Genomic DNA, 17,343 nt, shown 5'->3' with positions numbered 1-17,343 from the left:
TTAGGAAGTTGGACTATGTGCGTTAATGAAGTACTAACATTCTTTGATGGTTCTGCAGTACACTTACATGAAGGAAATAGTTTTCAGTCACTTCCAAAATTCCCAGTATTCGCTATATGAAACTTATATCGCTCCAAAGTTCTGTGATTCTAACATAATAGTAGTCCAAACGAATTTCATTATCATCATTAATAGTGCGACAACCAGGCGTGCAATCAATGTTTCAGATACCCGGTCCTTTCCCCAAGTTCTCCTCCTCCTCCTCCTCCTCCTGGCACACTTCACTACTTTATGAGGACCTGCCGTCTCTTATCATACCCTTTGGTATGATTTTTCTTTTAAATTAAATGTACATGCATGGGATCTTTTCCCCGCCTCCCACTAACAGTAATCGCGATTTTATGTCAACAGGTATAACATTTTTCGAACAAAATGTTTAAGACGAGCAGGACTTTGTGTCTACTGCACGTGCCATTAGGAATATATAAGCCTTTCGGCCATATTTCCCCTCTGAAGAGACGGGGTTTTCCTGGAAAGCCAGATGGAAGATTTCTCGAAGGATGTGCCTTTAGGACGCCCTCACCGGGGGTGCAACTCTAGAAGATTGGCTCATTTAACACCACATTCACCTCGAGTCCAACTTCATTGTTGTGCGCATGCCTGGACCAGTGCTCAATCCTGAGACATGTGTTCGCTAATGATACCTCCTAAACCGGTGCAAAGGCCTATAGATCTGTTCGATTAGGAACGCACTCCAAGCTCCAACAGCTTCTCCCGTCCGCCGGTAAACCGGTGTACTGTCCTCCAATAACTGAAGATCGTTGTGACATGCTTGGATACAGAATATGTGCCGGTGGTTACACAGCGATACCCAAGACTTGTCAAAATTCACATTTCTCTCTCGAACCCTCATACTTCCCTCAGTTAAATCGCACTATTGTCCCAGCATGTATGTTCCAGCTGTTAGTCATTGTGCGAGATTTCAGGACATCCGCTTACGGCATTACGGCCATAGTGAATACAGCATTCCTGGTGCCCCCTAGAGGTTTTCCTTTTGCTATTTTGTTGTTGACTCAGCGGACAGAGTTGCTGCCCCATCTGCCTCCTCAACATCTTAGAGTGCCCTTAAGACGGACAAACAGACAGACTTATTTCCATCAAACTATTGGTGGAACGATGAGATGGGGCAGCCTTTCGAACAAAAAGACTGGCAGGTAGAGGAAGACCAAATTTCGACCAAACGCAAGAAGCATACCAAAATCTTTAGAGTAGACTTGAGCAGAGCATAAGAGTCAACCAACCCGCGCCTAAAAACGGGACAAAATGTACCAACTGGTCCTCCAGGTTAGGGGTTGGGTGGGGCTGACAACCCTACACGGAAAACCGATGTTACAAAACCACGGAAGGAGCCTCGGACAGGACGGATTTTACAACGACGAACCCGGCAACGACAACGGATAAACGATTTGCGCATTTTCTCACGAAACGTGCGCTCCCTGTACAGATCGAAAGCTGCTGAGCAACTAGTCGGTACCCTGTCATAATACACCACCACAAAGGTACTTGGCCCCAGCCGCAAGAAAAGTCAGAACGGCTGGTTTGACGATGAATGTAAGCTAGCTACAAAACAGAAGAATGCGGCATACCGAGTAATGTTGCATTCTCAAAGAACGCGGGAACGCGCAGAGACTTATCACGAACTCCGTCGAGCGGAGAAGAAAGTTCACAGATGGAAAAAGGAAACCTGGGAGAACCGAAAGATCTGGGAACTAGAAAAGTACAGGGAGAAACTGCATCAGGCGCGGAAATTTTACTAACAAGTCAGCAGGATGAAGCCTTATCTCAATGCTCATCCTGCCGAGACAAAGAGGGAAATCTGACTTTCGACGGAATGGGCATATTGGAGTGATAGATTGAGTATTTAGATGAACTGCTCAACAACCAAAATATCGGCGAGTTGAAGGTCCCCAAAACTGATGACCACGGAAAAATGCTGCCACCACCAGCATGGAAGAAACAATCCGTGCGATTCATTGACTTAAAAACTATAAGTCGGCAGGAGGCGGAATTACAGCCAAATTGGTTATATATTGAAGCGATCAATTACACCAAGTGGTTCATCAACTAATGCTCAAAGTATGGGACAGCGAATGAATACCTGATGACTGGAAACGAGGCATTATCTGTCTCATACATGAAAAGAGGGATATCACGCAGTTCAGCAATTATAGAGGTATCCCGTTGCTGAGTACCCTCCATAAGATATTCTCCACTATCTTACTAGGCCGGATAGCCCTATACGGTCAGAACATCATTGGCCCATACCATCTTTTCATCGACTTTAAAGCCGCCTCTGGCAGCATAGCCAGGGTAAAACTTACACGGCCATGAGAGAATTCGGTATCCAGATAAAAGCAGGAGGATCACACTCAAGACAACTCAACATCAACAACGGTCTAAAAGAAGGGGATGTTCTATCCTGGCCCTGGAGAAAGTGATTCGCGATACCGATGTAAATGCGAGAGGCACCATCCTGTTCAAATCCACCCAACTACTGGCCTGCGCTGACGATATCGACATCATGGGAAGAACAACCCGAGATGTATAGTCTACTTTCATCCAGATCAAGCAGACGGCGCGAGATCTTGGGCTGCACATCAATGAAGGCAAGGGGAAGTATATGATAGCAACGACAGCGCCAAAACCAAAAGAACGAATAACATGGAATCGCACTGGTCAAACGAAAACAATGAAGTCAGGAGACTACAACTTTGAGACCCTTGAAAATTTTCCCCATCTAGGGTCGAAAATCACAACCGATAACAGCTCTGACAATGAAATCCGAACACGGGTGTTGGTTGCCAACAGAACCTATTTCAGCTTACAAAAATGGTTTCGCTCGAAACGTCCCACCATTGGGTCAAATCTCTTACTGTATAAGACCATAATCTTGCCAGTCCTCATGTATTTCGTGGAGACTTGGGTTCTTAGGAAAAACAACTGCGAACTCTTGGCCGCGTTCGAGAGAAGAATCCTCCGAAGAATTTTCGACACCCTACATGAGGATGGACGATTCTGTAGCCTACATAACGACGAAATGAGCGCTATGAGCGCTATTACGACCGTCTAGTTGTGGATAAAATCCGGCTCAACAGGTTACGGTGGGCGGGTCACTTAATCCGTATGGATGAGGATGATCCAACCCGGAAAGTCTTGAAGAGTAATATCTATGTTAGAAAAAGATGACGAGGCAGACCTTGCCTGAGATGGAGTGATGACGTAAGTCAGGACGCCAAACAGCTTTTAGGGATATCGAATTGGTGGACCTCAGCGAAAAACCAGGATGTCTGGAGTTCCTTTTTAATGCAAGCCTGGACCGGATACCGGTTGTTGCGCTGTGGATGATGATGATGAAAAAATATAAACCGGTTCTGAGTGTCCTCATGATACCTTTGATAATTGAGAAGAAACTAATTGAAATTTGTCATAGAATCAACGACAATAAAGCGATTCCGACTTAAGCTCTCTGGTAAGCTCCAGACGGACTGGTTTTATAGTAGAAAGAGTATTTCCTAGCTCCCTGGAAAAGGCAATGTTATTGAAGCTCAATTAGTAACTGTGTGTATGGTGGTATTGAAAGTAACTTGCGCCTTTCAGTAAATGTTATACCGAAGTAATCTTAGATCGTTGGCTAAAATGAGTATTTCCAGTTATTTGACGACGAGTCAGTGGTACAATGACGATCTCGTCACTTCCATGTCAGTTTTCAAATACCTAGCGGTGATGAAAGACTCGAAGATCAATTTCAAGAGTTATTTGGACGCTTGTGAGAAGCGTCAAATAGTAGCGTATCGCTATCACGGTGCGGATTAATCGTAGCTCGCATAATACATCCTATCCTTTTATACCGATCTGGAAGGAACTAGACCTGCAGCTTAGTAACGATAAGGGTGCGCAGCGTTTTGAATAGAATCTCAAGAGATCTCTCTCTCTCTACCTTGAAAATATACAGAATATCAGAAAAAGACCCCATGAGGAAGTGACAATAATTGGATTTTCAAAAGGGTTGCTGATTATATTGTTCAGTGCAGCGATGAAATGGCGAAATTGTTTGTTATTTGACATAATTATTAACGAGGCATAGAGGTTGCAGAAAATACCTGTTGGGTTGAGGATGTTCCCTTTTACCCTGAATGTGAACCAGAGCAACTTTTACAGAGGACGAACTTAGAAGAAATTGTGAAAGGCAACAAAACATTTTCGGGGGAAAACTAAAGTCGGAAAAAAGCTAGTGGGGAATGATCTCGATAAAAACCAGTATTCAGGCAGAGCTTGACAAAGCGGAAAGTTCAAGGAAAGCACGCAAAGTAGCAAATACGGTCATTTAAAGCGAAGTCCTCTTCACAAAGATATGGTTGGCAGCAGTGCTGTGGGAAAATCAAAAGGAAAGGGGTATTCCGGGGTTTTTGTAGGCGGATATCCTAAACATTGGTACTGTCAAGTGCTGCAGTGTCTTTCTAAGATTTCCACATCCAGCCATAAATGACAGGCCGCACAGACAGTTAAACAGTTTCGAGGCTTGTGCGAAGTAAGTAGATCTTCTGTCTGAAGTTTCATTTCCTACCGATGGGAGAATATGCGGATGCATTGAAAAATGCACATGTACACATCCGCGGGTGTCCATATAGGAAGGGAATTTTCGACACGTGGACAAAAGTTGCTGGCCCAAGCTGGTGTAATAACGATTTGTATTGCTTGCTAGTGGTCCTCCTATCTAGACGTCAGTGTAATGCTCATGTTGTACCTGCTTGGGTGATAACGTGATCTGGATAATGGTGCTGCTGGTCGGTTGCTAAAGAAAGAGGAAGCACTCCAAGAAATACAACTTCTTATCGAGCATGTAATGGAATTGACTATAAGAAGGGTTGACCAGTTGTTCGTGGTTACTATCAGATACATAACAGTTTAGAGAAAAGGTAATCTTCTCAGAAAGTCGAGGAGGGGATTTAAAGCGCATTGTCAGGAGTGAACAATGATGACGCGTATGTAGGTACATAGGTAAAGTATATAGTGGTCTATGGCTACCTGAATTTGGAGCAAATTCCCTGATAAAACTATGATTAAAAACATGGATTACCATTAGAAGACAAAAATAATGGGGACACTACTTTGTAATATAATTTTCCCAGCACAGTAGATAATCCTACAAGTCATAAAAAGAAGAGAATGATCCAGAAGCCGAAATCGAAGCGATAAAAGGCTATGCCCCCAACCCAGGACCGTGCAGATGGATGGAAGACTGGGTATTGATAGTGGCAGCGGCAGTACTGTTCCCGACGAGAAAGAAGAAGTCCATATTAGCAAAAAGTAGAAAACTGCCTGGAGAAAAATTGCGAAAAGGGTTTGGAGCGCGCAATGACGGTGGCTAACGTATAGCGTACCCCCATGACTTTATACTTATGAATTCAGGGTTCATCAAACGATTGTCTCATCTTCCTACATTTTATAGTCGGAACAGTAAAACGCAAATCGGCTGTATTTTCATAAGACGCCAACATTTTACCACTGTCACTCATTGCAAAGTCCTTCCCTATGAGAATATTGCACGTCAACATCGACCGGTGATCGCAGTCTAGCTAATCAAGCCACCCATAAAAGGGGGTGAGGAGCACACTGGTTTCAAATGGTGATGGCGATTTCGTGAAAAAAATCATGAAGTGATCTCACGCGATCACCAACCTTTATAAATATGAAAGAATCGTGGAACCATTGTAAAGACATGATTTACAAAATCGCCTATGCACACTTGAGGTCAACAAGTCACAGTTCATCAACCGAGATGCTTCGGTTTGAAATAACGATGTCCATATCAGGGCCAATGAAAAGAAATGCCTCCACCACAGGTTTTTCAACAATGAAACGCTGCCAATTGGCAAATTTATAAGAATGCCCACTGGGAAACAAAGGTAGCGGTTGCTGTTACGCGAACGGTCCATTACAAATATCTACTAGATAAACTGGACACTCGAAAGAGATTTGTATCGACTTGTCGAAAACCGACGCCAATGCACACAGGATATCGAACACAACTGTTGCGTGAATGACAAGAACGGTACTTTACTTATTGATTGACGAGCTGCGGCGGAAACATGGGGAGGATTTTCCAAGCAGAAAAAGCATTGTCGACATTTGTACTAATTCAACATTTCAGCGCAACTGCAATCGAGGAAACAATAAAAGGAAATCGGTAAACAACAGGACTTGATGGCAACGCTTCTGAGCCGAAGAGCTGGGACCCAACACTGTGGCTCAGTAAATTATCGAATCGGGATATTCAGAAAGGTAAGGAAGGTGAGACTGCCAAGAAAGCACCACAGTACATTCAATATTTATATGAGAAATATTCCGGTATCGTGCAGAAAAACTGCACCTACAAATAGCGTTGGTGGTGGTGGTGGTGGGACGAGAGCATAATTTACTACTCTATCCGTAATTTAGATATCCGGGTCTCTGTTCCAATCCCTTCAACTACCGCTGCTTTGCTTTTTCAAAGCTGATAGACGTACATATGTCTTAGAATTTTTCAGTTGTTTCATTAAGAGCTACGCGGAGATGCTGATACTTCCGTTCTCCATTTCACTAGCTGCGTTTAAGCAAATCGGCGTATCTAACAAAAGTCCAACCTTCTTGTAGGTTACACGTACCTAACATTATTTCTACTCTTCAAAGCAAGAAAGCACACATGCTTAGCAACAGTTCAAATTTTAAACAATTCCTTCCTTTAACTGGGGAGTCGTTAAATTTCTTCCGTTCTTTTCCTATTATCAGAATATCGGCTGAATCCGGGTCTGCCCTATTGCGGACATTTAATACTCGGTTTGAAAGTAAAAACCCAACAGATACTGGCAAGCCTTAGGGACTTATCTCTAAATAGGTATAAATTACGACAAAGATATCATTGAATTTTTTTGAGTCAAAAGTCAGAACAATATATACCTGACAGTAAATTTATGTAGTTAAGTCTGAATTTTAGTTTATTCTAGTTTTGAAAGTTCTTTTATTTATTTATTTATTTCTATTTATTTAAAAAATTTAACAAAGTAAAAAATAAAATATAAAAATAATATACAATAAGCAATGAAAGACTGGCTTTCAACCACAATAATCCTCTGCACCTTTGGGTTTTTCCGGGAATTTCGACCGAGTGATCGCTCCGGTTATCTTCGGATAACTATTCCAGATAAAAATTTATCTGAAGGGGAAGTTGAAGAATTGGAGGAATCAGAAATAAATTCACATCTGTCACATACAGTATTCATGCTCCTTATCACTGACTATCTTCTGTAAGTACAGCTGTAATCAAAATTCCCTTGTCAGCCAGCATGGAGGCCTCATCAGTTGGAGAATTTATTAGGTTTGAACAAACTAGTATAGTGTAGTAGAAATGGACACCTAAGACGACATTTGTGGATGCAGAAACGCTGACTGACATTTTTCTCAATTATAATTATTCAGTTTAATTAATTTAAGGTATCAACCGATCCTCGTCCTCTCCGCGGTAGTGGGTGTAATTTTGTGGACAATGGTTGTTACAGCGACCAGTTCTGAAGCAAAGGAGGTATGTGACGGGCCCGTTCCTGGGCCTTCTTCCTCGTGTTACATTAGCAAAGAGCAACTTTTTTTTCGTTCTTCCCAGGCTATTCAAGTACTTCATGGGATTTATGTATCTGCCGAGGTTGCCTACTTTACATACATCTATGCCAAAGTTGAGAAGGAGTACTTTTTCGATGTATCCGTTTTGACAAGATCTGTCGGATTATTCTCATCAGCAATATCGTCCGCTCTGGCAGAGATTCTAGTTAATACAGGAAGCTGGACAGAACTGAAGTTAAATTACATATCATTAGGAGGTAGGGTGACATCTTTATTACGTATTAATATTAATTTTAATAAGTCTATTGATGTTGTGGTGTGGTAATTTTGTTTAATCCCTTTGGAACTAAGCCCAAATAATGCCGATGGTAGGGTATCCCGCCGGCGGGATTCAGCGATTTCTGATATAGGGGAGAATGAGGAATTACACGCAGTCTAGGAGAGGCTTGCCAAAGGTGACATTACGATTGTAATGGGTCATCTGAATGCGAAAGTGGCAACAGCGACATATGAAGACTTTGTTTGGCTAATCGAGAATCGGGAGTTGAGAAACGAAAGTTGAAAGTCGAGAGTCGACAGCTGACAATCAGGAATCGAGAATTGAAAATGGAGAATCGAGATTGAGAAAGTAGAGAATCGAGAATGAAAAAATAGAGAATTGAAAATCGAGAATCGAAAATCAATCAAGAAACGAGAATGGACAATCGATAATGGAAAATAGAGAATCGAGAATGGAAAATAGAGAATTGAAAATCGGAAACCAAAGAGCAGAGATAAGGAAAAATTACATTTGAATTAAAAAGTATGAATTGAAAATAAAAATTCTCGAGAGTTGAAAGTTGAGAGTCGAGAGTCGCCAATCGAGTATCGAGTATCGAGAATGGAAAATTGAGAATCGAGACTGAGAAACTAGAGAATCAAGAATCGAGAAACGAGAATCCAGAATGGAGAATGGAAAATAGAGAATCAAAGAACACTTTACAAATTTGAAAAAAATTGAAAATAAAAATTCATTAATGAAGAATCGAGTCTCGAATCAGGCATTCGAGTCTCGTGACTCAAGAATTGTTGTGTAGTTGAAAAATGGAATAGAATGGAATTGAAAAGTTGAAAAGAATAAAAATTAAAAAGATAGAGCGTCGAGTTCGTCGAAAATTTTCAAAAATTCATAATCAAAAAGTCGTCACGTCGCGTTTTCGACTTTAACAACCAAAAGGTTTTTGGAAAAAGATCTTTCTCTCCTTTTGTTTAAGCATTGAGCGACCGTAAGGCCATGTTAGTTCCTGGGCCTTCTTCCTCGTAATACAAGGCGAAAACTCAATTATTTTTTTTTCTTCCGAGGCTTCATGAGGTTTATGTAACTGCCGAGGTTTATCTACTTTACCTACATCTATGCCTAAGTTCAGAAGGAGCATGTATCTGTTTTGGCAAGATCTGTCGGATTATTTTCACCAGCAATCTCGTCCGCTTTCGCGAAAATTCTAGTTAATACAGGCAACTGGACAGAATGAAGTTAAATTACATATCATTAGGAGGTTCTATTACGAAAAATCCAAGAGGATTTTACTAATTTCTACTTTAAAACTATAAAAGAAACTTAATAGAAAACCAACTCTACAATATTGGCTGGTTTGTTGGTTAGTGATTTTGTCAATTCCGTTGGAACTAAGCTCGGCATAATAATGGTAAGTAATTGGCCAGTAATTCAGGGTCCGCGACCGTAACGTTGGGAGATTTGTACATTGAAGTGACAATTACCATATGTGCATACGTGGATAGTCGAGAATCAAAAAACGACAACCGAGTATCAATAATCGATTATCGAACCCCGAGTATCGAGAATCGAGAATCGAGAATCGAGTATCGAGAATCGAGAATCGAGTTACGAGTATTGAGAATCGAGTATCGAGAGAAGTTGCGCAGTTGAAAACAGAAAACAGAAATGCTGAAAAATTCAAAACAACAATTAAAAAATTGGAAAAATAAAAAAGTTGAAAAATACAAAAATTTAAAATTTAAGATTTTAAGTCGAAAATTATTAATCAAAAAGTCATCACGTCAAAAATAAAAAAACTGAGAAATTAAGAAATCGAAAACGTTATCGAGAATCGATCGACAATGCGCCATTAATCCTCCTCGACTTTACCCGAGATTACCCTTTTACTAAACTGTTATGTAGTAGTAACGACGAATAACTCCTCAATTACATGCTCGATAAGAAGTTGTGCTTCGCAATGCTTTTAGCCACCGACCCCCAGCACCAGAATACGTTATTACCCAAGCAGGTACGACATATGCATTATATACGTGCAGATGGGGGAGCAATACAAATCGTCAAATTGAGTCCTACGTGCACACCTCCTTTGTGTGCATTTTTCAACGCATCATCAGTGTCACGGTGGGCTGGCGAAAATCGGAAATTGGAATCGGGAATCAAGAATGCAGAATCCAGAATCGATAATTGAAAATTGACAATCGAGAATCGAAATCGAAATCAAGAATTGATAGAAATCGAATTGGGAATCGAAAATGAAGAATTGAAAGAAATCGAACCGAAAATTTAAAATTATTAAAAAATTTAAAAATTGAATGATTATTAATTTAATTATTAATTATTAATTATTATTAATTGTAAGCTGCATAGAAAAACTGAGAATTGAGAAACATAAAATATGGAGAATGGAACTCGAAAATGGAATTCGAGTCTCGTAAGCCGATATTTGTTGAATAGTTGAAAAATAGAAAATTGAGACAATTAAAACAAATAAATATTTAAAGATCAGTATATATATAAAATAATAAGATGATCGATGATCGATAATCGAGAATCGGCAATCGTCAATCGAGATTTGAGAATCGAAATTGAGGAGAATCGAAAATTGAAGAGAATTGATAATTGAATAAAGTATCGAGCCTCGAAATAGAAATTCGAGTCTCGTAACTCAATAATTGTTGTGTAGTTGAAAAAATAAAAAAGATAAAAAATTAAAAAAGTTAAAAAATTGGAAAATTAGAACGAATAAAGATTCAAAGATATAGATAGGTATAAAGGATATAATCGCTGATAATCGCCACTAATTTATAAAATATATGGAACTGTTGGTTTGGTACGCTCAAGACTGTTATGACGGATCAAGGTGGGGCAAAAGAATTCATCAATGAAAGCCGCATTAATGTGCCAACAGACAGCATCGTGCATCGGCGAAAAAATCCCCGGAAAAACCGTATTCAGGATAAGAAAAGCACGGGTCTGCATCATGGACCTGAAAAGAATGAGTTCTTCCATCGAGTGCTATTGCGAACTTCCGAAAGGGCAACAAAGAAGGAATTTTACAGTAAGGAAAGACAGCTTTGCAAAAGAAAACATGTTGACATCAGAGGCCAAACTAATCATAGAAAACCTCACAATATTTGGAGTACAAGAAAATTTCCAAGAGCTAGGTCGCGCTTGGAGAGCAAAGCAAATGACTAACATGGAAAAGTTCGCCTAACCCAGATCCAATACGATGGTACACTCTGATGCTGTACTATCATTTTATGATTTTCGCTCCAGGTCCTGCCAAAAACGAACCACAATGAATTCACAAAATCGATTTTCGAAATTTCCTCAAGTTTAATTCTGACGATAATACAAGTCTTTCTTTTCAAACAGGAAGAGCTTTTTCAAATAAAGCATTTTCCTTGGTTAACTTTGCTAGAATGATGATTATAAGTTTCCAGGATTGATCAACCTATGAACCACTGATACCATCCTCACGATTATTTCAGTAAGGCAACTTATTCTTTCACAGCTCAGTTTGCATCTCTTCTTGTTGCGGTTATCCTCCCGAGGGCATATCAACCATCATCCTATGACAAAGCCGTAGCCGAAGCGGCTACCAATGCTACAGAAGATGCTGCTGAAGCCGTCGCTGATGCTGCCGTTGAAGCAACAGAAGCAGCTACCCAAAATGCAGTTGATGAAGCTATTCAAGCTGCTGCTGAAGCTGTTGCTAACATTGCCACAGGAACTGTTAGGGATATCTCTTTGATAAAGCATCAGAGAAACACAATGGAGAATGAGACTGACAACACAGAGTTCGAAATTGAGGAAAGCGGGCCATTCACCGGTGAATCAGCGAACACTCAAGCACATCAACCGAAGATGCGAACGGTTGGAGCACAAACTCGCAAACAGTACTCACCAATAGCAATTCATGTAAGTATAGTATTTGAGTAACTACTGCTGTTAAGGTATTAACAATCCCGAACTTTTAGCAGGTAGAGTATATAAGGAGGAGAATAACGGAAGCTTTAGATGTTGATGAAATTACAGCCGATATATGTAGACGCGCTTTACAAAAGTTAAATAAGGGAGGAATTGAAGTGAATAGTTTACACAAAAGAGGCATTACTCAACTCCAATTAGCTAAAGGCTCCGCGGAAAAAAATCAAGAAATAGCTGGAACGGTGAGCACTGAAAATACGGAGATTGCTGATGGTATCAGAAATAAGGCAGAAGTTAAACCCGAAAGTTTTGAAAACCAAACTGGAGAGACAACTGAAGGATTGGAAGAGAAAGCTGAAAAGGTAGCTCGAAGCTCACCAGATATGGCCAGAGAGGCAAGTAGTGAACTAAAGGAAAAAATATCTGATAAAATACAAGAAGAGGTAGAAAAGGCGACTGAAAAGGACAAAGATGTTTCATTGTTAAGTTTCAAAGGAATAAAACAAAGAGTCATGTTTCTAGTGACAACTTATAGTAATTGGTTCATCTTGAAATGGAGTCTGTGGTGGATTCTTGCGAATTCAATATTCTTGATGGTAAGTAACATTTAGCGTGGTAAGTATACGATACTATATAGTGCCAATCAACCCCTATGCTTCTCCTATCTTCGAAGGTTTCTGATAGCTCCCAAATTCTTTGGCACGATATCGATCCAGATCGGCATAAAGTTTCCAAAGGCACCGTCAAAGCTGTTGCGGAAACGCTGTCCGCTGCAGCATCTATTTCAGTGATATTCACAAGACATAGACGATTCCCTAGGTGGTTCGAGGTTTGGATCCTTGCTGCAGCTTCTGTGGTTGAAAGCGTCCTCATTTTCACCATGTCGATTACCACCCATCTTTGGCTTTCATATTCGGCTTACATACTTTTCGGTGTAGTCTACAATTTCTTAATTACATATGCAAGGTAAGTCCATTACGCCTTTCTCCCTCAGGAAATAAACCGATACATTTTGTACGGTATTTCAGTGGATTGATTTCCAAGGAACTTGTAGACCAAACGTACGGAATGATTTTTGGCATCAACACCTTCGCATCGCTGTCAGTCACTTCAGCAGTAACAGCTATCGGGATATCAGAGGATGGTTTTAATTTGAAGAGTCGTACTCGTTTTTATTTATTTTCAGCACTTTTCATCATAATAGCGGGAGTTTATGGTATCGGTGGCTTTATGAAGCAACCGCATTTACGTTATAAGCTGAAACAACTCAAAATTAAGTTTAAGGGACTTATATCTAAGATGCGGGCTTTGTGCCGAATTAAAAACACTAACCATTCAATACGAATCAAAGATTGAAGTACGTCGTAGAAATACTGTACAAAGTTTCTAGTTACAGATCTTATATTCGAAATATACTTGTATAGAAGCCATGTTGTGTTAATGCGCCTATATTTTCGGAAAACGGTTATTCTTTTGCCAACATCACCCAGGGGCATTTAATGCAATGGTGGCTGTCAAAGATGGCTACAAAACTAGCACTCAACATTCAAAATGTTAGATAACAATCATATCAGGGCCAGACTACAGATGCTCAATCTCAGTGCAAACCTGGGAGAGATAATATTTGTAATGTAATGTAAAATCACCTCATTTCTAAGGTGTTTCAGTCTAAAATGGTGGCGAATATCTCATTCGACATGCGACACAAGAAATTTGCAAATTCCCATGTTTTTACATGCACGTCAGCAAACAGACATCCTGGTGCAGGGTAATAAAGGAATCGAAAACGAAACTCTAGTCTCGGCGACTGTATCGATAATGGCGTGGGGTTCGTGAATTTCGGTTCCATTTCAGAGGTCGAAGTAAGGTCAGTTAGATTTCAACTAGCCGACATAGTAGAAGCAATCAGATAGGCCACCTTGCGAGAACAGTAGGTATAAGAGTTGTCTTCTGGATATGCGTAACAAGAGAGGCACTGACAACGGCCTCGAAAGGAATCACTATCTAATGATTCCTTTCGTTCTCTTGCGAGTTGCATACGCCACGGAGAGGTGCGACCCATCAAGTTCAACATCAATCGATTGTATGATCTAGAGAGAGTAGAGGGACAGGCTCGGCAGTGGGAGAGCTATCTTTCTGATGGGCAACTGACTAACTCGCCCGTGAATATTGAAGAGCAATTGGCTACCAGCAAAAATGCTCCTTCCTCGGATACTACGCAGGTCTCCAATCATGTCTCTAAGGAGCGTTGGAAGATCTGGCTGACTGTGGAATTGTGGAAGTGTATCGGCAAACGGAAGGGGCTGAAGGGTCTATTGGTTGCTTCCAGTAATGGCAGGCGTGTCGCGCTCGAGCTGTGATACCGTGTAAAATCCCGGGAAGTTCAACATAGTATGTGCAGTGACGAAAAGGAATTTGCTAATACACTGGTCAGGGAAGCAGAAGATGCCGCACGATGCAATGATTTCAGAAGTGAACTTTTATGGAGTCGCAAATCTTTCGATAGTCCTGGGAAGGGTGTCAACGGTCGACTCCTCATCTATGATGACGAGCAGCTGATGAGGTGGAAAGAGTGCTTCACCATGATTCTTTATCGTATTAAATCCGAAGAAATTTCGCTTCTTGTGGATAAAATGACTAGTCACAGTAACGTACACATACGGATTGCTCCTTCAAAAAGAAATCAAATCATCTCGACTATAAATGCCCTTAAACGGAGTAAACCCCGAATGCAGTTTGCTTTGAGTCGCGGAAAGAGTTCGAAATGTACAGTCCCTCAGTGACTTAATGATTTAGTGACTCAGTGCAAATTGTTTATTGTATTAATAGTTGCACATATTAGAAACCCTGTAGCGTTTGATGGTAGCAGTAGTAGTAGTAGACTCTTATGCAATTTTAGCGGAATTTCTGCGCTTCGACGATATGTTGAAATGGACGTTACGTCCATGTTCTCCCATGATATTCCCCGTTGGAGAAAGTGATGACCTTTATTCAGCAATAAGTAGTCCTCAGGGCAGCCTTTCAATGCTCTTCCGAGATGGGGAGCGAAAGCGACCCGAAGAAAGCGGACCTTGAGCGTCATCTACGCAAATTTTCGGAAGTCAACAAGAGGTTCCTAAGCCACAACATTTGTCTTTTAAAAGGGTGGAACCAATTCCATCAGAAACCATCGTTAGGGTCCGCCCTTATGGGACGAGCTTTTCGAGACGTAACTCCGAACTCCTACACCTCTTCCTAGTTTCCTTCAAGCCCGGTTTTCAACAACCCAGATTAGCCACAACCAGACCGATATTCCATTATTTAGTGAAATTCGAACCCGTACAATTTGAGGAGATCACTCAGCGCTGAAACTGATAAAACTAGGTCACACAGCAGTCATTTCATACCGATGCGTTTAAGGCAACATCCCCATGGTCTTTGTGAATGTTCCAGATTGCTCCTATATTAATTGCGGCTCAAAATGCGTTTATCGGAAGAATAATGGACTTTACCTTTCATAAAAACGCGTTTAAGCTAGTAAGTTTTTAAAATTTAAGATTTAGCTCCGCACCACTTTTTCCAGGGTCAGGTTAAAAAGACGCATGATAGGGCATCCCTTGTCTTAGACCGTTGTTGACGTCGAACAGTTTTTTTTCCATCGCTTGCCGCAGAGAGAAAAGCTGATCTGTTGCTGATTTGCCTGGAGTCAAGCCTCTTTCGTGTGGGCCAATGATGTTCTGGGTGTATGGGGCTATCCGGCCTAACAAGATAGGAGAGAATATCTTATGTATGGTACTCAGCAACGTGATACCTCTATAATTGCTGCACAGTGTGATATCTCCCTTTTTACGTATTAGACAGATAATGCCTCCCTGCCAGTCGTCAGGCATGGATTCGCTGTCCTACACTTTGAGCGTAACTTTATGAGCTGTTTGGTATAATTGGTCGCCTCTATATATAACCAATACGGCTGTAATTCCATCGGCTCTTGGCGACTTATGATTTTTTAGCCGATGATTTGCACGGGCTGTTTCTCCTAAACTTGGTGGTGGCAGTATTTGTCCGTCGTCTTCAGTTGGCGGGACCTCCAACTCGCCGATGTTCTGGTTGTTCAGTAGTTCATCAAAATACTCAACCCATCGCTTTAATATGTCCATTCTGTCGGAAATCAGATTTCCCTTTTAGTCATAGCAGGATGAGTATCGAGGTGTGTAAGGCTTCATTCTACCGACTCGTTGGTAAAAATTTCGCGCCTTTTGGATCTCCCAGGCTTCCTTTTTTCGTCTATGAAGTCTTTTCTATGCTCGCCGGAGTTCGTTATAAGCCTCCGTGCGTACCCGCGTCCTTTGACAATGCAATATTATTCGGTATTCACCATTCTAGCCTACACAATGATGAAATCTATGAGCGATACCATGACCGTCTGGTTGTGAATAAAATCCGGCTCAATAGGTTACGGTGGGCGGGTCACTTAATCCGTATGGATGAGGATGAACCCACCCGGAAAGTCCATAAGGGCAATATCTATGGTAGAAGAAGAAGACGAGGCAGACCCTGCCTAAGATGGAGCGATGGCGTAGGTCAGGACGCAAGACAGCTTTTAGGGATATCGAATTGGTGGACCTCAGCGCAAAACCTGGATCTGGAGTTCCTTATTAAGGCAGGCCTAGACCGGATACCGGTTGTTGCGCCGTTGATGATGATTCAGCATTCTTTCCTTCCGTTGCTATCTTACATTCATCGTTGAACCTGCCATTCCGAATCCTTTTGCGGCTGGGGCCAAGTATGTTTGTGGTCGTATTTATGATAACGTTCTTCAGATGGTTGTGAAGATCATTTGTTGATGCCTTATTTTAAGGATCTCTGTTGACTGCCGTTATTGCGGCTTCCATTTCCCTCTTATAGGTGTTGCGCAGGGCTCTATTGTGGATGGCTTCAGTGTTAACTCTCACCTGATTGTCAGAGGAGATTTTCGGTGGTGTTATTATTCGAACTCGAAACACCATGCCAACAAAATAGTGATCCGAGTCTATCTTGGCCCCCCTATATTATTCTGGCATTCATCGAAGCTGAAAGGTGGCGGCGTTCGATCTCCGCCTGAAGAAGTTCAAGTTTGTTTTTGGACCGCTTTCCGCGCAAAACAGGTACTTTCAACAACCATTTCGTGTGACGCTGCTAATTGAATAATCCGCAGTCCGTTATCATTTGTATTTTGATGTAAGCTATGAGAGCCAACGTATCGCTTGGCTGTTAAAATGCACAAGTATGGTTTTGATATCATATTTGAGACAGGCTTCGAGGGTTCGTTTTACTGCCTCATAGAAAGTATCCTTCTCCGACTCTGCAGTCTCCTCTGTAGGGGCGTGAACGCTAATGAGACTTATATTTCTAAATTTGCCGTGGAAACGTCATTGATGTTAATATCAGCATGCCTCTTGGACCACTTCCTCCAAATGAGTTCTTAGTCCATTGTCTTCATTGATTGGAAAGTGTAACTATGCTAC

The 17,343-nt window shown here is 41.2% G+C and overlaps 2 protein-coding genes across 5 annotated transcripts in view; one reads left to right on the top strand and one right to left on the bottom strand.

The window, feature by feature from the left end:
- Positions 1 to 17,343, bottom strand: part of LOC119647112 (potassium voltage-gated channel subfamily KQT member 2) — a 1,176,525-nt gene that overhangs the window by 962,103 nt on the left and 197,079 nt on the right. The gene's annotated exons all lie outside the window — the stretch shown is intronic.
- Positions 6,986 to 13,290, top strand: LOC119647114 (folate transporter 1-like). 2 transcript variants are annotated; one of them, XM_038047900.1, is made up of 7 exons: positions 6,986 to 7,343; positions 7,531 to 7,618; positions 7,697 to 7,910; positions 11,445 to 11,851; positions 11,914 to 12,456; positions 12,534 to 12,826; positions 12,889 to 13,290. In XM_038047900.1, exons 1-7 carry the CDS (start codon positions 7,138 to 7,140, stop codon positions 13,214 to 13,216), a joined length of 2,079 nt encoding a protein of 692 aa, XP_037903828.1. In that variant the 5' UTR covers positions 6,986 to 7,137; the 3' UTR covers positions 13,217 to 13,290. The 2 variants fall into 2 exon arrangements, with proteins under 2 accessions (XP_037903828.1, XP_037903827.1); XM_038047899.1 differs by having other exon boundaries at positions 11,911 to 12,456.

The sequence above is a fragment of the Hermetia illucens genome, chromosome 1 (genome assembly GCF_905115235.1).
Source record: "Hermetia illucens chromosome 1, iHerIll2.2.curated.20191125, whole genome shotgun sequence".
NCBI lineage: Eukaryota > Metazoa > Arthropoda > Insecta > Diptera > Stratiomyidae > Hermetia > Hermetia illucens.
Note: the sequence above shows the minus strand (reverse complement) of the source record. Positions and strands in the feature narration are given on the sequence as shown.